Source organism: Scyliorhinus canicula, chromosome 8 (genome assembly GCF_902713615.1).
Source record: "Scyliorhinus canicula chromosome 8, sScyCan1.1, whole genome shotgun sequence".
NCBI lineage: Eukaryota > Metazoa > Chordata > Chondrichthyes > Carcharhiniformes > Scyliorhinidae > Scyliorhinus > Scyliorhinus canicula.
The window spans coordinates 122195233-122219091 of record NC_052153.1 but is presented as its reverse complement, the minus strand read 5'-3'; the positions used below and the strand labels follow the sequence as shown (position 1 = coordinate 122219091).

The following is a 23859-nucleotide window of genomic DNA, read 5'->3' as shown; positions in this document are numbered from 1 at the left end:
TCTATGCAGTTGACTATTTTTTTTGGAAATGTTTCCTTTCAAAGACTTGGAAGCAGGCGAAATTCACTTATTTCTCCAACCCTATTTTGCTCGATAGCTCGATCATAACTGATCTATACCTCAACCTAATTTGGCCGCCTTTGCTCCAGATCCCTTTATATCCTTCTGAACAAAAATCTATTTATTTGTCTCAAATCCACAGACCTTTGAGGGGAGCATGACATAATTCCCTTTTTGATGAAAAAGTGCCTCATGATTTCAGTCATAAATGACTACTCTAATGTCACGCACACACAAATATGCAAATTAGTAACAGCAGTAGGCCACCTGAATTGCTCTGCCATTCAGTAAGATCATGGCAGATCTGATTGTGGCCTCAACTCCACATTTTGCCTACCCCCTTTGTTAGTTAAGAATTTATCTACCACTGCCTTAAAAAATATTCAGTGACCAGAGAGCCCCACTGCTCTCTGGGAAGATAGTTTCAAAATAATAATTCTGAGAGAAAAAAATCTTCTACTTTGGACTAAATGGAATAGTTTTTAAATGTGGCATCCTTTTTCTAGTCTCTCCCACAAGTCCTCTCAGCACCCAGCCTGACAAGTTCCCTCAGGATCTTGTATGTTTTAATAAGATCACATTTTATTCTCAACTCCCAACAGATTAGGCACAGCCTGTCCAACCTTGCTTTTTAATTTTTAAAAAATAATCTTTGTTGTCACAAGTAGGCTTACAATTAACACGGCAATGAAGTTACTGTGAAAAGCCATTTGTCGCCACATTCTGGCACTTGTTCAGGTACACAAAGGCAGAATTCAGAATGTCCAAATTACCTAACGGCACATGTTTCGGTAATAGTGGGAGGAAACCGGAGCACCCGGAGGAAGCCCACGCAGACACAGGGAGAATGTGCAGACTCCGCACAGACAATGACCCGGCCGGGAATCAAACCTGGGACCTTGGTGCTGTGAAGCCACAGTGCTAATCACTGTGCTACCGTGCTACCCATACCTCAAGATAACCCACCCTCACCATCTCGGGTATCAATCAAATGAATCTTGTTCATATTTTTATTAAAAACAGTAACCATTACATTTGTACAAGGCCAAACGGTACAAGCACTAATTTTGCATTGGAGAAACAAGGTACCCTCCCTTCTGCACCAACGTATGTGGATGAGAGAGTGTTGGTAGGATACTCTGATTATTAAAACAGTTCACAACATAGTTGTACAAAAACAAAACGGTACAAGCACTAAACTTTGATCTGGAGAGAACAGATACCCTCGTCTCTGTACCAGCAGAAGGAAAAGGAAGGGGAGGAGGGAAGGGGGTGGTGTTGGTGGAGGGGGCCCAATAGGGCACTGGTTGAACTATCTATGGAGGCAGAAAAATAAAACAACCTTCAATTATGATGTGCCAGATTCCAGTAGTCCCCCTGACGGGATGAGGGGTGACAGTGTCTGGCATGAGTGAACCCTGCACCCCACTGCAGAGAGCCTCATGTCAACCTCCGCTCCCGACATTGGGGGGCTGACAGCCTTCGGGCAGTCACCCTCTGAGCCCAGATCCTCCACAACACTGAGTGCAGCGGGCGACACGGGCCCACCAACCAACCCTGGGTTTGCCTCGATCCCCCCACCAGGATCAACAAAAGGCGGGATCTCCTTGGGCTCATCCCGGGCCAGTGGGAGGCGGTGGTGCAGATCACTGGTCACTGGAAGGCCCCGAAAACAATTCCCAGGGTGGTGGCAGAGGTGCCCGAAAACAGCAGTTCGGACAGAGGGTCTTCCGAACCATAACCTGCTAAGAACTCAAGAACAGGGGGTTATCGCTGTCCCCCTCCCCTGAGAAATTGAACAAGTCCAGGGTGCCAAATTGTACTGGGCGGAACGGGCCCCCCAGGGACCCGTCTGACCTCAAAGTACCCTGTTTCGGGGGGGCGGCGGCCGCTGCTGGCATTTCCTCACTGTCTTTTCCTTCGGGGCTAGGCGTGACATCTATGGGAATGAACCTGGAGTGACGCTGTTTGCGGGAGAGAAGGTCACACACCCGGGAGACCCCTGTCTCTGGAGGCCCCTCCGGGCTGACTCCTTGTCCCTCAATGCTTCTCCCCAGAATTTGCGGCTGGGACAGAGCACCCTCTGGTTCAAGGTCACGCGTCTTACTATCGCCACCCACAGAGGCCTGCGCAGAAATGTCGCTGGGCCAGCATCCGATGATGAAATGTCACTGGGTTGATGGTGTTGCTGGGTGATGGTGGGGCAAGGTGGGTGCTGCTGCACCCAAGCCAGTAGCCAGGTGTACAGTGTCAGTCAGGTTCAGAGGGTCAGAGGGATCCGAACCTGACCTCTGATGAACTGTCCCATTTGCCGTCTTAACAACCTTCCGGCCATGCGGGTGCTTCCTCGCCTCCATGCCAGCAGCCGAGGTGTCAGTGGCCGCCGGCATAGCTCCCCCCAATGGAGGGTTAATTGCAATTCCAATGGAAGGAGGGAGGACGGTGCACCATCAGTTGTCTTGGTAAGTGCGGCAGCCTTAGCGGTGAGGCAATTTTTTCTAATATGCCCCACATTCTTGCAGGCGTGGCACCGCACGCCACCCATGGATCAGAAGACGCGGTAGGTTTTAAAGTCCCTTCCAGGACCACCTCCCGGGACAGGCAAACAAAGTCCTGGCGCCGGAAGGAGAAAATATGCTTGAGGGTGGGGTCTTTGAGGCCGAGCGGGAGCACCCCGGACCATAGATGGAGGTGGGGGAGGAGGAGCTCTGTGGGAATAAAGGATGGAACATTAGAGAGAATAACTTCTGTCGGCAATGGCCTCCAGCTAGGTAGATCCCGCCCACCGTGAGCCCTTTTTCCATGGCAAGGTGGACCACCTGCTCGGTTCACAAAAAGAAGACAGCCTTGTCATACACCTTTGAGGCTGCAACAATGGCTGAAGGGCCAACAACTTCGGCCACAGCACAGACTCTGGCCTCGATTGACATTGCGGGGTGGGCATTGCACTTCACCCCAAGTTTTTGGGTCATGAGGCAAAATGGTGACGGAGCCTCGGGAGCAGTGGGGAGGGTGGAGGCCACCACTGCCGCATTAGTGGCTTTAGAGGGCCCCGCCACCGGTGTATGCGGCGTTGCTGCCATCCTGGTCAGTGGGCGACGATAGGGGAGAAGGGGGAGGGAGAGAGAAACTGAAAGGGGGGAGAAGGCACAGGAGGATGGGACACAGGGACAGACCGCGGTGTGCCCCAAGTACAAGGGAGGAAAGGGGAGGGAGGAGCAGGAAGGTAAGACACAGAAGGACAGGCTGGTGCTCCATGCACAATAGGGAAAGTCTAGTGGGCTGGTGTCCCAAAAGTTTTTGATTCAGCAGTCGGTGGGTGGGGGACAGGGTCTTGGGTCCAGCAGGGGCCCAGCAAAACAGTCCATGAATGTTATTCCACCTCAGCGCAATCGGCAGATGAAAACTAAATAAAGTCAAAATGCACCAACCTTCCTCTCCTCTTCGTCCCCTTCCAAGTGTTGCAGCAACATCCTGTTTGCTGGGAGGCCTCAGGCCCCAGAGCCCTGCAGATGGAACAAGCAGCAAACTGCAAACAGTCCCAGCTCCAAGTGTTCTGCAGATGAAACAAGCAACAAACAGTCCAGCGCCGCCTCCTCCCCATCCTGTGGAAATGCAGGGAGGCAGGCAGGCAGTGTGCAAATCCAGTCCCAAGCTAGTACTCTATTCAGGCCAGACCATACTTTCACCTGTGTAGACTTCTTTCCCTCTCTTGCAGCTGGTGTTCTCTCCCCGGAAGGGGTCATTATTACATTCAGCAGCCGCCTAACTGTTCGCAGTTTGCTGCCTCCCCTTGACAAGGTCCTCTGCGACCACCTCTGGTACGCAGTTCTCCAGTCTCTTGGCCAGGACTTTTGTGAGTATCTTCGCGTCTACATTCAGCAGTGAAATGGGTCTACATGATCTACATTCCATCGGGTACTTGTCTTTTTTGTATCAACAATATCGTGGCCTGTGTTGGCGTAGGAGGCAGGGTGCCACTCACTAGCGAGTCTGCGAGCATGTCCCACAGGTGCAGGGCCAGTGCTGGTGTGAATTTCTCATAGATGTCCGTCGGAAACCCATCCAGTCCCAGCAGCTTCCCTGCCTGCATGGAGCTGATACTCTCCATGATCTCTCCCAGTCCTACTAGTGCTTTCAGCTCTCCCCGCCTATTGACCCCCATAGCTGGCATGTCCAATCCATCGAGGAACCGTTTAGTCTCTGCAACCCCTTCCGGGAGGTGGGGGGGGTTCGAAGGTGTTCAACCCTTGGTAGAATCTCTCAAAACATTCAGTTATCTCTTTTTGCTTGATATACAGTCTGCCTCTGTTACCCTTTACCTGGGCTACAACCCTCGTGGCTGCCTGCTTTTTCAGCTGGTGAGCCAGGAGGCAGTCAGCCTTTTCTCCGCATTCGTAGAAGGTCCTCCCGTGTCTGGCGGAGTTGGTGCACTGCTTTCCCAGTGGATAGCAGGTTAAAGTCCATTTGTAGCTTTTTCCTCTTCGCCAGAAGCTCTACGGCTGGGGCCTTGATGTATTTTCTGTCAACCCCCAGGATGGAGTCGATCAATTGTTACCTGGCCACACTCTCTTCCCCATCTTTGTGCATGTCGGCTATAATCTCTCCTTTAATCACTGCCTTTAATGCCTCCCAGAATGTCGAAGGTGAGACTTCCCCGTTCCGGTTATTTGTAACGTACTCGCCTCGGGCTTGTGATATTTTTAGCATAAGACTTTATTGCCCAACCTCCGTGTGGGGTGCTGGGCACGGCCCGCCTCCAGCCTCTCATCCATGTAATGTGAACCGTGGTCAGTCAGAGATAACTATCCAGCAATATTCCACCCTTACTATTGCTGGAAGCACCACTTTCCCCACTGTAAAGAAGTCTATCCTTGAGTATGCCTTGTGAACTGGCGAAAAGAATGAGAATTCCTTCACGCCGAGGTGTAGGAGCCACCATGGGTCCACCGCCCCCATCTGCTCCATGAATGTTACCAACTCCCTGGCTATGCCTGTCCCTTTTACCCGATCTGGGGGTCAAGCTGTTTGTCAATGGGTCCTGTACACAGGTAAAGTCTCCGCCCCCATGACCAGTCGTGCGCGTCAAGATCGGGGATTTCCACCATGGCTATTTTTTATAAAACCTGTGTCGTCCCAGTTGGGCGGGTACACATTAACCAGGACTACCGATGCCCTGTCTAGGACACTGCTGACCGTGACGTACCGTCTCCCTTGTCGCCGTGAACCTTTGTCCTCTTACTAATCGATACGGCCACACCTTAGCCCTCGTCCTGTAACACGAGTGATACATTTGTCCCACCTAACCCTTTCTCACCCGCAGTCGGTCCTTCTCCCTCAGGTGTGTTTCCTGTAGGAAGACTATGTCGGATTTCAGGCTTCTCGGATGGGCGAAGACTCTGGATCTTTTCAACGGGCCGTTAAGTCCCCTAACATTCCAGGTGATAATCATGGTGGAGGGTTTTTGTCCCATCGCTCTTGCGGATCAAGCTTACTTACCTGGTGGACACGCCCCTGCACTCTGGGGTTTCCCTTTGTTTTCGGGAGCCATCCAAAATGACCGCAGTCACATTTTCACCATGAGGCTGGGTCCCTGCGCTCCTTTTGTCCAGGGGACACCCAACATTGCTGCCAACTATGTGTACACCATGTGGGTGCACCCCTGCACTCTGAGGTTTCCATTTGATTAGACCCTCCAGGTGGCTGCTTGCGGCGCCATCTTGTTTCCGAGACCTGTAAGATACCCAGCTGACTTTTCCTCAGGTGCTCCCTCCCTGCCGGGTGGCGTGCTGCGGCCACCTTTCTATCTTCCCTCTTGGGTGGTCAGGATCCCTTTGGCTCATGGGTCTGCTATCTCGTCCGCCTGTCGGTCGTGGTACTTTGCGCCGCTTCTGCTGTCTCTTCAGCCCTTCAAGCTCCCAATCGCTTGCATCTTTCCTTGGTTACCCTCCTTTAGTTGTGTGATTTTTGTTCCTTGATATTTGGGCAAAATTCAACTAACGGTGGTGAGGGATCAAATTTGGGAAGATTCAATATATTAAAGAGAAAAGGCAAGGCATGAGAGAGTAAGGTAGCAATAAAGGAAATGATGATCAGAACATCGCAGGAAGGGACAGAGTGCACAAACCCAAGAATGCTAGAGATTACAAAAGAGTAAAATAGCAGAACCCATGGCACTATATCTGAATGCAGGTAGCAAACTGAAATAAAAATGTATGGTGTGATGGCCAATGGTTGCAGTAATCGGTTCAGAGGAGAGCCACCTGATGTTCATCCTCTCAGCACATCACTGTCACCGGAAGTCCGTGCTCCGTATAACCTGCTTAATAATTAATTCCCCTATAACAGATGTTAAACTAGCTGGCCTGTAGTTTTCTGCTTTATATCTTCCTCCTTTCTTGATTGGGGAGGAGTCACATTTGCTATTTTCCAATCTGATGGGACTTTTCAGAATCCAGGAAATTTTGGAAATTGAAACTAATGCATCCACTAACACACCAACCAATTTCTATCAAGACACTAGGATGAAGTCTTTCAGGACTTGGGGACTTGCCAGCTTTTAGTTCCAATCATTTTCATAGTACTTATTTTCACTCCCCCCTTTCACTCAACGGAGTATGAAATTCAGCCATATTATCACTGCTATGCCTTCAATATTATATTAATTAATCCTGTCTCATTGCACATTACTAGATCTAGTATAACTGCTCTCTGATTGATACTAAAATGTTCTGGTGTAAGAAAATGCCCCAAAAACACTCTTGTGAACTCCTCAACCAGGCTACTTTTGCCCATCTGATTTGTCTAATCTATACATAAGATTAAAATTCACCCGCGATTATTGCTGTAGTTTTCTCAAAGCTCCCATTATTTCTTCCTGCATAGCCTGTCCTACAGTTTGGTTACAATTAAGGGGACTATAAAACACTCCCACAAGTGACGACTTCGCTTTACTATTTCTCATCTCTACCCAAGCTGATTCTACATTTTGATCTCAAGAACTAAGGCCATCTCTTTCAATCATGCCAATGTTATCCTTAACTAACGGAAGTACACTCCACCTTCACCGAGATTCCTGATCTTTCTAAATGCCATGCATCCTTCAATATTCAAGGTTCCAGTCTTTGTCATCCTGCAGCCTTGTCTCGATCAGTAATGGCTATCACACCATACATTTTTATTTCAGTTTGCATCATCTGTCCTGTTACGAATGCTACCTGCATTCAAATTTCGTGCTTTAGTTCTGTTATTTTACTCTTTTGTAACCTCTAGCCTTGTATGCGAGTGCATTCTTGGATTTGTGCACTCTGTCCCTTCCTGCGATGTTCTGATCATCATTTGCTTTATTGCTACCTTGCTCTCTCATGCCTTGCCTTTTCTCTTTAAAACATTGAATCTTCCCAAATTTGATCCCTCACCACCGTTATTTTTTAAAGCCCTCTACCCTAATTATAGGACTCGTCAGAATATTTGTCCCACCACGGTTCAGATAAAGATCATCCTAATGGTGCAGCCCCCTTTGGATTACTTTATAGAAACAAATAATGCTTCTTTAATTCTTCAGATAGATGTCAATTTCCATCTTATTACACCCTTGCGAAGCACTTCTAGACATTTTCCTACCTTAATGCTGCTGTATAAATGCAAATATTTTATAATGTGCGCATTTTAACTGTGTAGAAAATCAACTATATTTTTAATTATGTTAACAGGTATGGACATTTTTCTGGAATAAATCGTAAAGTTCAGTTAACGTATCTACCTCTTGGATGTACAAAGACTTCAAGTGAGGAAGATGGTATGTTTTCATGTTTATGGTTCTTTTTCTTTTATTTCTTGTTGGATTCTTCAAAGTACTTAAATTGGCATTGTTCGATTACTAAGTGTTAATTTATTTCTACTATTGCTGTCTACTACACATTTAATGGAGCAGTGTGCTTTAGGCAATAATGGTTGCAGGGCTATAATTTAAAAAAATTGTCGGTTATCAAAAGTTGAACCCTCTATCATTTAGGTAAGCAGTAATTTGAAGTGGAAGCATACAATTTTTGTTTCACTTGCAATTTCCTAGCGCTGTTCGTAGTGCAAAGGTGTTACATAACCTGCTGCTCAAATGGTAGTGACTCCGAATGTCAGCTTTGTTTCAAGTGTCATCTCTGAGTCAGAGAGTCATGTGTTCAGTTTCTACCCCATAGTCTTGAGAACATAATCCAGACTATGGAACGAGTACTGCACTGGCAGAGGTGACATAGTTTTGTTGCGGCTCTCAAGTTCTGCCTAACCTCTCAAGTGGATTTAAAAGATCCCATGGTTCTGTTTGAAGAAGACCAGGGAAGTTCACCTGAGTATCTTGACCAATATTTAATCTTAAACCAAAAACATTCATGGGGGTGTTATGGTGGTTGGGGGCGTCTAGAGAAGATGGCACTGCTCAACTTTCTTCACTGATGGGGCGGCACGGTGACACAGTGGTTAGCACTGCTGCCTACGGCGCTGAGGACCCAGGTTTGAATCCTGGCCCGAGGTCACTATCCGTGTGGAGTTTGCATATTTTCCCCGTGTCTGCGTGGGTTTCACCCCCACAACCAAAAGATGTGCAGGTTAGGTGGATTGACCATGCTAAATTGGCCCTTAATTGGAAAAAAAATAATTGGGTACTCTGAATTGAAAAAAAAAATTCTTCAGTGATGTCAATGAGAAGATTTTTTTCTCCCTGTCATGTCGAGGCTATTTGTGGGACTTGGCTTTGTGAAAACTGACTATACTCCAAAAGAACGTGGTTTTAAAGTACTTTATGATGTCGGAAGATTGTAAAGGATGCTGCATAAATGCAAGTTCTTTTTTTCCCTGAATAATTCTAAATTATTTCTCATTAACAGACAACAAAAGGGAGGAGCCTTCACTACTTCTGGTGTTAAAGTGGGGTGGTGAACTGACGCCAGCAGGCAGGGTTCAAGCTGAAGAATTGGGTCGAGCTTTCCGGTGCATGTATCCAGGAGGACAAGGTAAACGATGAGAAAATCGTTTTATGTTTCCGAAAAGATTCACCACTAATAACTACTGTATATTCTCATTTGGCTGACAAAAAATTATTTTTCATATACTTGCTGTCAATGTGAATGGTATATTTTCAGAGATGATACCCAAACATTTCAGAACCAAAGTATCGTCACTACAATCAAATCAAAATCTCTATTCATTATTTATTTTCAAAAAGTTACACTTATTGTATTTCCTCCAGTATTCACTTGTCAGTTAAGACAGGATGAATATTGATAGATTTTAGTTTTTGTTGGGGAGCAACTTGACAGATTGGATAAGAAAAATAAACTGTGCACATTGAAACAGGCTGCAGGGGCCAACTTCAAGAATGAATATGAAATAAATGAATATGTGAGGTGTGCAGAGTAGATTCAGTAGGTTAATCCCAGAGTTGATGGGGTTGGATTATAAGGAGAGGTTGGGAAGACTGCACTCGTTGGAATTTAGAAGGATGCGGGCAGATCTTATAAAAACATAGAAAATTATGAAGGGAATAGGTGGGATAGATACAGGGAGCTTGTTTCCACTGGCAGGTGAAAGCAGAACGAGGAGGCATAGCCTCAAAATAAGGGGAGGTAGATTTAGGACTGATTTTAGGAGGAACGTCTTCACCCAAAGGGTTGTGAATCTATGCAATTTCCTGCCCGGTGAAGCAGTTGAGGCTCCTTCATTCCATGCTTTTAAGATAAAGATAGATAGTTTTTTGAAGAATAAAGGAATAAAAGGTTATGGTGTTTGGGCGGGAAATTGGAGCTGAGTCCACAAAAGATCAGCCATGATCTCATTGAATGGCGGAGCCGGCTCGAAGAGCCAGATGGCCTGCTCCTGGTTCCTATGTCCTTATGTTCTGTCATCAACTATCACCCTCCGTCTTCCTGTGGAGGTTGAGCTTCATGAATCAGCCCCTTGTGAGTGTCAATTTAGTGCAATACCCCTGCACCAAGGCTTAGGTCAGGAGCTGGGTGTATACAATGTGACACTGGTGCGAACTTTCCCTTTCCCAGCCCCAAGCAGTTTTGGAACTGCAGGCCCAGCTGACACTTCTCCCTGGGTGTGGGGGGCAAAGGGAGGCTCCTTAATAAAAACCGAGAGGAATAAACAGATAATAAATATCTGGTGTGGATGCCACATCCATCATTACCATGTGAATATTTTAGGGGGATCTGTGTTAAGTGTATGTTAGTTGAAAGTAAGCACCTCAAAACATTACCTGTATAAAAGTCGACTCTAACTTGCATTAAAAAATTGATCTCAAAATTTCCGCTTTTACACTAGTAAAAGCTCTGATACTCAACATGACTTTTAAAAAAGGTCTTATTATTCCTTTTCTTTAAAAAAATAACAATGCGGATTGTCTTCCCAACTCATCGTGTCCATATGCAGAGCATGAAGTTTCCATGGCTACATCTGGTGATATGCCTGTAAGCAATATAGGTGAATGAATATAGATGACCCTCAATGTAGATGACCCTCACAGAATGATGAGAGACCTCCAACCAGTAGGTGGTGGTGCAGACACACCATGCGGTCTCAAGACAGTGGTCATGTGACAAGAGACTCCAATATTAGTGGGGCACATCTGGCCATCACCAGATGGTTGTAGGAGATGGTTGTAAAACAGACAGGTGAACAGTCGTGCCAGATGTAGTTCTAGAGGAGTACAAAGAAACTCTGTGATAACTTGTTCTGTAACAGATCACTATCTTACCAGGTGTGATTCATAAAGATCCTGGTTTGGACAAGTCAAGGTGTTTGAAGGATTCCTTTGCAAGACATCGAAAGCCAAACACAAAACATCTATGTGCAGTCTAAATGTGGACTATTCTAGAGCATTCTTTGAAGTTGAATGTAATTTGTGTGTTTTTTGTACTCCAGATTGTACAATGCCATTGTGTTGTTGAAGGAGGAAAACGGCAAAATCATGAAAGCTAGCAACACGTAAAAGCAGGGTTTTGACATTGCAAGTGACCATATTAACTGATGTAACAGTGACTGCAAAGTAATTAATGAGTTGTAAATCATTTTGGGACATCTCAGGTGTGCTACAGATGCAAATGCTTTCTTTTCTCACTAGGCATGTAAATCGTGTTTTTAAATCACTTTTGCCTTTCAGGCAGGGAAAGTATGAACTTCTGAATTTCAGTATTTGATTGGTTTAGTTTTTTTTTCTGACACCTGACATCCAAGTGCATGGTCTCAGAAGCAATTCTGTTATCACCTGCATCCATTGTTTCCAACACAAGGAGTGACGCAATTAACATGGCTTAACTTCAGAGAATTAGCAAACTGAGATAACCCTCACAGAAATGTGCACCATTCCAGACAATATCTCTGCATTTTAATCCGACATCATGATGCACACTCTTTTCTGGATGTAGCTGTCTCCCATTTGACAAATCGGCACATCTTAAAAGAAAAATTTGAAAAAAATGAGTTGAAACAAGACTGGACTGAACTTGCTTCATTGCCTTTATTAAGTTTTGTTCCTGCAACCACTTGTCTTCACTGGCAATTTTGCTTGCTTACATCTATCTCTTCCACTGCACTGATCATGAAATGCTAAATCAATACCAACATCGCTTCAAGAATTGAATTCACCATTGTTCTTCTGACAAACTGCAGATGATTCAATGCTTCCCAGCCGTGTCAAGAGCACTCGCTATCTGAGTTCTACTGGCCTTCTGTGTTACCAGTCAACTTCAGGTTTCTTGCCTTTGTCTTCAAATCGCTTCATGATCATCCTACCTGAACAACTGGTTCCAGCAATATGTCCCTATCCTCAGTGACAGGCCTTTAACATCCCGGGGGTGGGGGGGGGGGGGGGGGGGGGGGGGGGGGGTTGGAAATGTTGTTGCCATATGGGAGTGAGCATAAAGACAAACAGGCACAACAATTGACATCACTGCCCATTGTGCTGGTTTGCAATTACAGTTCTGACTGGAGGCAATTTTGCTCAAGAGGGAGGAAGGCGTGACCCCTGCTACCTGCCTGATTCTTATTATTGGCCAATTGAACTTGTTTGAATTTGCCAGCTTGTCGAAGGCAACTTAAATTTCTTTGTGGTTATGTGATGGACCAGAAGAATCCAGTGGTGGAGACCACCAGTTGGGGTGCAGCTGGCATACACTTAATGCCTCTGCCCCATCAGCGCCACTGACTGGTCAATGTGGCAGAGCGCTACATGCATTCTTTGCACGTCTGTGTTCTGTTCGGGCATCCATTCAGAGTGGTACCACATGAAGTTGACCTCCCTTTCAACGGAGGATCTCGTGCATTGTGAAACAAACCCCAAGAGGAAAAGGAATCGCATATCGGGAGGGGCCTCAAGGTTCCTGTGCACGTGTCAGCCAAGGAATAGCTGCACATGCGTAAATAGAGGTTTTTCTCGTTTTTAGGCCAGGAACAGGCCCTGTGCATCTGCGTTTTCTTTTGTAGTTTGAGATTGGAAAGCCACCCTGCATCGTTGCAGATTGGGTGTGGGGGAGGCAGTGCAGAGAGAAAAGTGAAACAAGAAACCTGAGGAGGTTAGGTGACCTGAAGAGGAGTGCCATTCGACAAGGAGTAGAACACAGTCCCAAACAAAGAAGAAGGTCCTGAACCAGGGTGCAGGACATGACAAAGTCCAAAAAGACAGTTCTAGGTAATGGATAGGACAGAGATCAAAAATTGATCTTCTTGAACAAAGTTAAGAGTAAGGAGCAGAACAATTGGCCCCATGTTCAAGAGAGAAAGCTGTGGGGAGCAGACTTCAAGAAAAGTGGACATGAGAGAAGTCGGAAGATTTGAGGAGGCAGCCAAAGATTGTGGCTCTTTACTGGAGGCCTTTTGGAGCAATGATGTTCTGCTTGGCATGACCACATATTGGAAGGTAAGATTGAAATCCTGGACATGGATCCTTGTTGAAGATATCAGAGTGGAAGTGTCATGTGGGACACCGTTTCAAGGTGAGTTCTTCGCGTATGATGATTAGTAACCCTCTTGAGAAACAGGGGTTCAGTGAGACTGCCCCCCCCTATCGGGGAAGCTCCCTCTCACGAACCCCATCTGATCTGAACTTATCACCTTCGGGAGGCACTCCTCCTCCAGCCTACCTGCCAGTACCTTCGCCAATACTTTTTCGTCCCCGTTTAAAAGTGATATGGGCCTATACGACCCACACTCTGTCGGATCCTTATCTTTTTTCAAGTAACAGGGAAATCGATGCCTGCCCCAAAGTTTGTGGTAACACCCCCTTCCTTGTCGCCTTCTCAAACATCCCCACCATCAGGGGTGCCAGCTTATCCTTGAATTTTTTATAATATTCCACCGGAAACCCATCCGGCCCTGCCACCTTCCCCGACTGCATCCTCCCAATTGCATCTTTTATCTCCTGCTCCTCTATCGTTCCTTCTAATGTAGCCCTGTCCCCCTCCCCTAACCTTGGGTACTCCAGCCCATCTAGAAATTATTGCATCTCCCAGTCTCCTCCAGGTGGCTCGGACCGGTACAACCTCTCATAGAATTCCACAAAGACCTTGTTAATCAGATCTGGAGCCATCACCAACTTCCCTGCCTGTCCTGCACCAGAAAGATTTCCCTTGCTGCCGCCTCCTTCCGAACCTGACCCGCTAATATACGCCCTGCCTTCTCTCCATGCTCGTAAGCTGCACCCCTTGCTCGCCTCAGTTGGTGCATCGCCTTCCTGGTGGACAGTCGGTCAAAGCTCGCCTTAGTTCCTTCCTCTTTTCCAACTTTGCTGGGTCCCCATCTTCTGCATAACCCCTATCTACCTCCATCATCTCATCTATTACCCTCTAGCGCTACAACATCTCCTCTCTGTCCACCCTAGCCTTAAATGAGATCACCTCACTCCTCACCACCGCCTTTAGAGCCCCTTAGACAACTGCCTTCGACATCTCACCCGTACAGTTGAAACCTACATATTCCTCAATTACTTTTTCAATTTTGTCGCAGAACCCTCGGTCCCCAAACAGTCTCACATCTAATTTCCACCCCGGCCTCTGTTTCTACTCCCTTCTCCAGTATCATATTCACCCAATGAGGAGCATGATGATACTGCAATTGCCAAGTACACCGACCTTTTAACCCCAGCCAGCAAAGCCTTCCCCACCACGAAAAAGTCGATCCGCGAGTATACCTTATGGACTGTCGAGGAAAATGAGTACTCCCGCTCCCTCGGGTGCAGAAATCTCCCACGGGTCCACCCCTCCCATTTCCACCATTAGCTCAGCCAACGACATTTAGCCCGCCTGATGGGACCAGCGAGTGCGGCCGTGACCTGTCCAACCGTGACTCCTGCACCAAGTTCCAGTCCCCCCCGCCCCACTATCAGTTTGTGCATGTCCAAGTCGGGATGGCCCCAAACACCTTCTTCGCAAATCTCACATCGTCCCAATTGGGACCATATACACTTGCTGTGCCACTAACATCCTCTCCAGCGCTCCTGTCCCAATCACGTATCTAACCCCCTGATCTGCGACCATTTTCTCCATCTGGAACTGTGCTCTTTTGCTGACCATTACCACTACCCCTCGAGCCCTTCCATAAAATCCAGAGTGAAACACTTGACTAACCGAGTCCTTTTTAAGTCTCACTTGGTCCTTCACCCTCGAGTGAGTCTCCTGCAGCATTGCTACATCGGGGTTCAAACTTTTAAGATGTGCAAGCACCCTTGACCTCTTGACGGGACCTCCTATCCCCCTCACGTTATATCCTAACTGGGGGTCTCTCACCCCCCCGTCTTATCCACTATCATCATACCACCGGGCCCTGCTCCATGAGCCTGACCCACCCCGATCCATTACTAACATTGAACACCTTCTCCCCTCCCAGAATCTCCCCCTGCACTTACTCTCAACAAAACGTCCCCCAGTATTCCTTCTCCCCCCCCCCCCCCCCCCCCCCAACCCTGTTGGTCTCGTAGGCTCAACGGGACCTGCTAACCGGGCTCCAATGTCCACAGCCCTCCTCTCACCTCACCTCCATTCACTAGCCGACTTTAGTTAGCAAGCGCGGGTGTGCCCCCCCCAAGGCATATCGTCCCCTCCCACTAGTCACTAGTGCTGTGCTTTTAGACCCAGTGCCACTCTTTCCAGTTGCATGTGAGGATTCATTAATGTATGTGCATTAGTGAAAAGTGCACTTGAGTAATATGCTGTGGCTGGCTCTGCTGATTCCTTCTCATTCGTTGCACCAGTGTTGCTGCAGCATCTCTGGCATACTACCCTCCAAAGTGACCCTGTGAGTGAGACAAGGAGACCATGAGAATTTCCTCCTGATTGTAGAGACTTCCCAATATGGCTGAAATTATGTAATCCATTTACATATTTCAATATCTTTTCACCCTCTTTTCTCCAGATATTCCCATCTCTCCTTCATCCACTTGGTCACGTGCCACCAATTTGGTGATGTCCATTAGCTGTGAGGATGACGAACTGGGCATTCCTTCTCTTGTGTGCACATTTACTTTTACATTCTGTGTCATCTTCTGTAGACAAAAGGGAGAGGCCTCTCACCAATACCGGTGTCTTGGAATCTGCATTTATTAGTGCTTCCAGATCCTTAACACTAGACTCTGAATTTTCCAGATCAGTAATTACCTTGGGCGGGCACAAAATTCCAGAAATGCCATCCACCCTCGTGCTGCTCAGCTGCTGCTTTGTTAGTGGTTACAGACCTTGGTGCCTGCCATCCTAGGTATCGTTTTGGCAAAGTGAAGAACGTCACTAAATCTTTTAACAACACGACACCCAGGTCCTTTGGAAGCTACTGCAGCTGCTGACATTTCTGCCACCTGCAACCATAACTGCTTTGTTCGGTTACGTGGTCGCCTTTTGCCACCCTCTAGAAACAACACCCCTCACCTCTTATGTATTGTCACCAACAGAACTTTGGAGGGCTGCAACATAAAACCATGGGGCAATCCCACTCTGGTGCCAGACCACTGGCTCTCCTCCTGTTGACCTCGGGCTTCCACTATAATGGCTTCTATCATTCCTTTATTTCGGCCCTTTCGTGCCCCCGTCTTGCACCTGCTGTCACTAGTTGGCTTCCAGATCCACCCTCCAGGCAATTAGCTTTTTACTTTGGGAAAGGTAGCAAGCTGTGACTGCTTTCACTCTATAGACTATGATCAGTAAGAATAAACAACAACACCTCCTCCACGATAGTCCTCCATACAGGGGCCCGGCAAGGCTGCATCCTTAGCCCCCTACTGTACTCCCTATACACGCACAACTGCATGGCAAAATATGGTTCCAACTCCATCTGCATGTTTGCTGGCGACATGACTATAGTGGATCAGATCTCGAACAACGACGAGTTAAAATACAGGAGGGAGATAGAGAACCTAGTGGAATTGTGTAACAACAGTAATCTGTCCCTCAATGCCAGCAAAACTAAAGAGCTGGTCGTTGACTTCAGGAAGCAAAGTATCATACACACCCCTGTCTGCATCAACGGTGCCAACGTGGAGATGGTTGACAGCTTCAAATTCCTAGGTTTGCACATCACCAATAATCTTTCCTGGTCCACCCACGTCGACGCTACCACCAAGAAAGCACAACTACGCCTATACTTCCTCAGGAAACTAAGGACATTCCACACTATTGCCAACTTTACAGGTGCACCATAGAAAGCATCCTATCTGGCTGCATTACAGCCTGGTATGGCAACTACTCGGCCCAAGACTGTAAGAAACTTCAGAGAGTCGTGAACACCGCCCATGTCCATCACACGAACCTACCTCACATCCATTGACTCCATATACATCTGCTGCCTTTGGAAAGCGGGCAGCATAATCAAAGACCCCCCCCCGGGCTTACTCACTCTTCCAACTTCTTCCATCGGGCAGGAGATACAAAAGTCTGAGAACACTCACAAACAGATTCAAAAACCGCTTCTTCCCCACTGTTACCAGACTCCTAAAAGTCCCTCTTTTATATACTGACCTGATTAATACTGCACTCGTGTATGCTCCACCCGATGCCGGTGTCACATTGTGTACCTTGTGTTACCCTATTATGTATTTTCTTTTCATGTACTAAATGATCTGTTTGAGCTGCAGGCAGAAAAATACTTTTCATTGTACCTTGGTACACGTGACAATAAACAAATCCAATCCAATTCTCATGAAGTGTTGGCACCTGAAAATGATTCCGATGCTGAGTTCCTGACCCCAAATTCAAACTCCTGGCCGGATTATTGCATTTTTTTCTTCCCCATTTACTTCACCATCAAAAGACCATTTGTCAGTTGCTAAGCCATCACCTTGGGAATTCCGACTTGCTGCCTCCCTCTTTGCCTTTAATTCTCCTTTGATCACTACTTCATCACTCATTCCACTTTTCTTTCTGATCAGTGTCAACCTTTTCTGGTTTGCAGGAGGAATGAGGAGCAGTGATAGGGGAAAGGTTAAGAAGCCAGTAGTGGCAGCTGAGAATGGGCCAAAGTTCAACCTGGGAATAGTGGCAAGATTGCCAGCCTGTGGCAAGACCAGCTGAAGGCTGGTATGAATCAGCGTTATGACCGCAGAATGAAATCAAATCTTGGAGCTGAATTCCTTGAACGCCGTCAATGAATAAATAACCTATTAATAAATAAAACTAATAAAAGCAGCAATTTTTTTGAATTTATGGTTTTAATTAAACCTGTCTGAGGGATAAAGTCACTGGGAGAAAACTTAAGCTCTCAAACCCGAGAGAGGCATTACTGATTATTCATTACTGATGAAGCTAGATTGTACAATTGTGTGACAATTACATAGTGTGACAGAAATTTAACACCAGGGAGTCAAGTGGTGCACATCAAAAATACGCACAAAAATAAAGTTAATATGTTACTCTCTTTTTTTCTTTCTGTCAAGTGAGGAAAATTATGGTTTCTAATGTTCAGTACTGCAATCTGCATTAATATAGCGCTTTTACTGTAGAAAATGTCCCACGGTGCTTTACAGAGGGGAAAAACAACAAAGAAGGTTATTAGAACATAGAACACACAGTGCAGAAGGAGGCCATTCGGCCCATCGAGTCTGCACCGACCCACTTAAACCCTCACTTCCACCTCATCCCCGTAACCCAATAACCCCTCCTAACCTTTTTGGACGTTAAGGGCAATTTAGCATGGCCAATCCACCTAACCTATTTAAATGAAAACTCAAATAGGATAGAACCAATAAATTTCCAAATAATTTTCAGATCTGCATTCCAATGTTTTTAATCCAATGAAAGTTTGATACCTTGTTCACATTTGGTAAATAATGTTGCTACATCAAAGTGGAAGAATTTCTTTCAAGTTTGTGATTAACAACTTGTAGAAGTTGAATGGCATTTTCAACCCAATTGTGGGACATTTGAAATACATAATGCCATTTGAAATGCAAAATGCCAAACACCATTATGAACATAAGAAATTTTAATGTCAATCTACGATTAATTATTGAACAAAAAAGAGCGAAATCTTGCTCAGTGCTTGCTGATCTAAATAATATAGTCCGTTATATTTAGATATTTAATTCTTCTGTCGTTCATGTTGGTAATATTTACAACGGGTTAGCAAGGGCCGCGGAGTGACAGCGCAGTGATCGACAAGGCAGCTGGTGCAGTTTTTTGAAGATTGCTTCGCCAAGCTGAAGAAGGACACGCTGGACCCGATTTAAGGCTTCGATTGATCAAGTTATGCAGAATCGAGAAACTCACGGGAGAGCGATCCAGGAGGTGGAGAAAAGGTGTCCGAACACAAGGAGTACATAACCGTGCTGGAGAATAAGGTGGAGATGATGAACGTCCGCCAGGAAAGAATGCAGGAGAAGCTGGACAACAGGCCCAGGAGGCAGAATCTTAGAATTGTCGGACTCCCTGAAGGCAGTGAGGGATCGGATGCGACGACTTACGTGACGGACATGTTGGAGAAGTTGATGGGGGCTGAGGCATTCCCTCGGCCCCTGGAAGTGGATAGAGCGCACAGAGCCCTCGCGAAGAAGCCCCGAGCGAACGAGCCGCCAAGGGCGATGGTGGTACGCTTTCACCGATTCCTGGACAAGGAACACGTTCTACGGTGGGCCAAGAAGGAACCGAGCAGCAAGTGGGAGAATTGTGAGCTGCGCATTTATCAGGACATGGGCGCGGATCTGGCCAAGAGGCGAGCTGGGTTTAAGCGGGCAAAAACTGCCCTCTTTAAGAAGGGGGTAAAGTTTGGGATGCTGTACCCAGCCCGTATGTGGGTCACACATGAGGAACAGGACTTCTACTTCGAAACACCAGATGAAGCATGTATGTTTATTAAAGAAAAGAGGCTGAAGGCGAATTTAAAGACACTGAAGCCTTGGAAAGTACTGTGGCGGCGATTTGTTGTACTGGGCTGTATAAGTAGTGCTCTATAGAATAAGGGGCTGTTTGGATGTCTAAAAGTAACTTTGTCTTGCAGGGAGCTGTATAGAGGGGGGATGGTCTTTGGGGTTGGTTCTGTTTTTTGGGTGTTTTTTTTCTAAAGTGGCTGTTTCTTCACTTTTTTTTTCTGATGTTTGTTTACTGGGGAATGTGATGCTTTTAATACGTTTGTCCAAGTGGGGGAGAGGGGAGAGAACAATGAGGAGACAGACTGCCTGGTGCCAGGGGCGGGCGCTATCAAGTCAGCATGGGTCAGCTGACTCTCGGAAGCGCAGTGGTGAGCAGGTGTTAAGCTGGAACTTGACTGGGGGGGGGGGGTTGGATTTCTAGTGTTGTTGCTTGGGAGGAGGGGGGGGGGGGGGAAGCTGCTTTGCTGACAGTGGAGGAACTGTTACCAGGGGACAAATGGGAGGTCGGGAACGGCAAATGCGCGGGGGGGGGGGGGGGGGGGGGGGGTGCTGATTACATGGAACCAACCAGGCTGATTACATGGACCGTCAGGGCTGAATGGGCCAGTCAAGAGGGATCGCGTGTTTGTGCATTTGAGGGGGTTGAAGGCGGTCATGGCAATTCTACAAGAGACACACCTAAGCGTTACAAACCAGACGAGATTGAGAAAGGGGTGGTTTAGCCAAGTAATCCACTCGGGGCTGGACTCAAAGACCAGGGTGGGTAGCGATCTTGATCAACAAAACGAGTGGCATTCAAGGCAGGGATAATCGTGTCAGAAGGTACATAATGGCGAGTGGGAAGCTGGATGCGAGTGGTACTCGTGAACATATAGGCTCCGAATTGGGACGATGTGGAATTTATGAGGCGGGTTTTAAGTAAGATCCCAGACTTATAGTCACTTGGGCCTCACGGTAGCATGGTGGTTAGCATCAATGCTTCACAGCTCCAGGGTCCCAAGTTCGATTCCCGGCTGGGTCACTGTCTGTGTGGAGTCTGCACGTCCTCCCCGTGTGTGCGTGGGTTTCCTCCGGGTGCTCCGGTTTCCTCCCACAGTCCAAAGATGTGCGGGTTAGGTGGATTGGCCATGCTAAATTGCCCGTAGTGTAGGGTTAATAGGGGGATTGTTGGGTTACGGGTATACGGGTTACGTGGGTTTAAGTAGGGTGATCATTGCTCGGCACAACATCGAGGGCCGAAGGGCCTGTTCTGTGCTGTACTGTTCTATGTTCTATAACCTGACCACGGGAGGAGACTTTAACACAGTCATTGATCCAGAACTGGACCGGTCAAAATCCAGGACCGGGAGGAAACATGTCCCCATGTTTTGGACATGCCCGAAGCTCAGAGGGTTTTGGCAGAGTTTTGCTAAGGCAATGTCCAAGGTGCTAAAAACACGGGTGGGGCCGAGTTCGGCGGTAGCGATCTTTGGAGTGTTGGAAGAGCCGGGAGTTCAGGGGGCGAAAGAGACTGACGTCTTGGCCTTTGCCTGCCTGGTAGCCCGGAGACGGATCTTGTTAATGTGGTGGGACTCAAAGCCCCCGAGTGTAGAGACCTGGGTTAGTGACGTGGCTGGGTTTCTCAGTCTTGAGAAGATAAAGTTCGCCTTAAGAGGGTCAATGGTCGGGTTCACCCGGAGGTAGCAGCCGTCTCGACTTTCCCTGGGAAAATTAAAATGTCAGCAGATGCAGTATTCCGAGGGGGGGGGGGTGGATTGTTGTTTTATGTTGGGACATGTGAAGATTGAGATGGGGGGGGAAATGTTTATTACACCATGTTGATGTCATTGTTAATGTTATTTTAATAAAAATTTTCAAATACTTTAATAAAAATATTTTAAAAAATATTTACAAAGGGTTGAATATTTAATACATCCTTCTAGTCTTGCCGGCTCCATTTCATATATTCTGTTTCAGGAGATTATGCAGGATTTCCCGGTTGTGGTTTACTCCGATTGCACAGTACGTATCGGCATGATCTAAAGATTTATGCATCGGATGAAGGGAGAGTTCAAATGACCGCAGCAGCCTTTGCCAAGGTTTGAAATGTCCAGAATTTCATGAAATGCTTATGCTTTTTCGCACCAATATATTTGAAATTGTACTACTGGATAGTGCAGCACGGTAGCATGTGGTTAACACTGTTGCTTCACAGATCCAGGGTCCCAGATTGATTCCCGCTTGGGTCACTACCTGTGCGGAGTCTGCACGTTCTCCCCATGTCTGTGCGAGTTTCCTCCGGATGCTTCGGTTTCCTCCCACAAGTCCTAAAAGACGTGCTTTTTAGGTGAATTGGGCATTCTGAATTCTCCCTCAGTTACCCAAGCAGGCGCCAGAGTGTGGCGACTGGGGGATTTTCACAGTAACGCCTTTGCAGTGTTAATGTAAGCCTACTTGTGACACTAATACAGATTATTATTATTATTTTGGATATTGTTGCTGTTCTGACAAATTCTGAATGTCTGAGTGAAGTCATTTTTTCTAAATCTTTCCCAGGTCAGTTGTGAAATGAAGCCAAGTGAAATGTGTCAGAATATTTTGCATCAGCAGGTTATCAGCATCTGTAAAATATGATTTGATTAAATATCTAGCCATATCTGTTATTCTGGTAAATTAATGATCAGTTATTTAGCTGATCCAGACTTCAAGTTAATTGGCACAGTTTTTTTTAAAAAACCAAGTAATTGGGGCGAATTTTCTACCTTTCCAACCAAGTGTTTCTTGGTGGCGTGCCATCGCTGGCAATGGGATTCTACATTCTTGCCACTGGCCAATGGAATTTCCCTTTGTAGACCCCCATGCAGCCGAGAGACCCATGGGCGGGGGTGCGCTGCTGCTGGAACGGAGAATCCCGCCAGCGGGAAATTCACCCATTATGTTCTCCAAATGCAATGTCAAAACTGATCAGAAACAGAAGGTAAATTTTAGGTCGTGTTCGGTTCCACTATTTATGATAAATTCTATTTATAGTAGAAATAATATTCCAAAGTGCTGCTGTAGCTAAATAAAATTAAATTGATTTGTTTCTATGTGAAGTACTACCTAAGATTATGTTGACTATTTACATCTAGGGGTTGCTAGCTCTGGAAGGGGAGCTAACTCCAATTCTTGTACAGATGGTTAAAAGTGCTAACATGAATGGGTTGCTGGACAGTGACAGTGATTCCCTGAGTAGTTGCCAACAGCGGGTTAAAGCTCGGCTTCATGAGATCCTACAGAAAGACCGAGACTTCACCACTGATGATTATGAAAAGGTGGGTGACATCTTCTTTCTATTCTAATATTTGTGTTCTAATTTTGTGGGGTTTTTTTGTAGAATAAGACGTTATTTGAAAAAGAAATGATTTCTTTAGTTATCCAAATTGTACTGATACAATCCTCCCACAACAATACTTGTTTGAGTTAGAGTTGTAGTGCTGTGTGCTTCCCATTAATGTGGCAAACTCTCATCCCACCATCAAAACAAATATTTGTATTTGTCCAATGTTTTTGATGTAGAAAACATTCCAAAGTAGTTGGCAAACACATGATGAATAAAATGGATACCAAGCTAAGGATGGAGATACAGGAAAGATTAACTAAAAGCTTGGCCATAAAGATGAATTCATCTTTAGATCAGAATGTGACGCAGGAGAACCTGAAAGTAATGGAACCAGAATGGCAGACATTTGCGGAAGTAACTACATAGCTTCAAACAGGTGCCCTTGTGGTGGCAGAGCAGGCAGAAAAGTCCTTGTACAGCTGTTCTGCTGTAATTGGATATGCAAACATGGAACCAAAGTGAAGGTAATGCCACGGACCAAGGCAGTGGTGGAGGGGGGTTGGAGGAGGGTGGGTGTTTGCCCATGCTTGAAAATTGTAGAGTTGAAAAGGACATGCGAATATATGAATTGGGAGCAGGAGGAGGCCACTTGCCCCTTCGAGCTTGCTCTGCCTTTCAAAAAGATCGAGGATGGCCTGATTTTATCTTCAGTTGCATAACCCAATTGCTTATCAAGAATCTACCTACCTCTGCCTTCAGAGAAAAATATTTTCCGAATCTCTATACAGATAGCTAGGATGTTCTGACAGTTGCAGGTTAACTTTAAATGTGCCTGTTTTCTGCTGAATCCCTGTGTTGTCTCTTCGCTCATTGCAGTTTTTGTTTAGGACTGAATTTTTAGGCTACAATAATACTGGGCACAGAGGTGAGTAGACAGGAATAATGCATGTTGCTTCTGAATTATTTCGTGTGTATTGTGGTCTGTAATAGTTTTCTTTACACTTTTGTCTTTTCCAGCTTGCTCCAACGAAAAGCAGCTCTATAATTAAGTCAATGCAGTTAATCAAAAACCCTGTCAAGACCTGTGATAAAGTTTATGCCCTCATTCAGAGCCTGACATCCCAAATTAGACAGAGGATGGAAGATCCCAAATCAGCTGGTA

General features: G+C 46.3%; 1 protein-coding gene across 13 annotated transcripts in view; it reads left to right on the top strand.

Annotated features, from left to right (window-relative positions):
• Positions 1–23859, top strand: part of ppip5k2 (diphosphoinositol pentakisphosphate kinase 2) — a 225135-nt gene that overhangs the window by 89542 nt on the left and 111734 nt on the right. For 10 of the 13 annotated variants that reach the window (XM_038805174.1, XM_038805173.1, XM_038805171.1 and 7 more), the window contains 5 exons: positions 7773–7858; positions 8940–9065; positions 21353–21474; positions 22507–22689; positions 23715–23856. In XM_038805174.1, the coding sequence (XP_038661102.1) occupies positions 7773–7858; positions 8940–9065; positions 21353–21474; positions 22507–22689; positions 23715–23856 (659 nt within the window). The remainder of the gene's footprint in view (positions 1–7772; positions 7859–8939; positions 9066–21352; positions 21475–22506; positions 22690–23714; positions 23857–23859) is intronic. The other 3 variants (XM_038805177.1, XM_038805176.1, XM_038805167.1) reach the window with 1 other exon arrangement.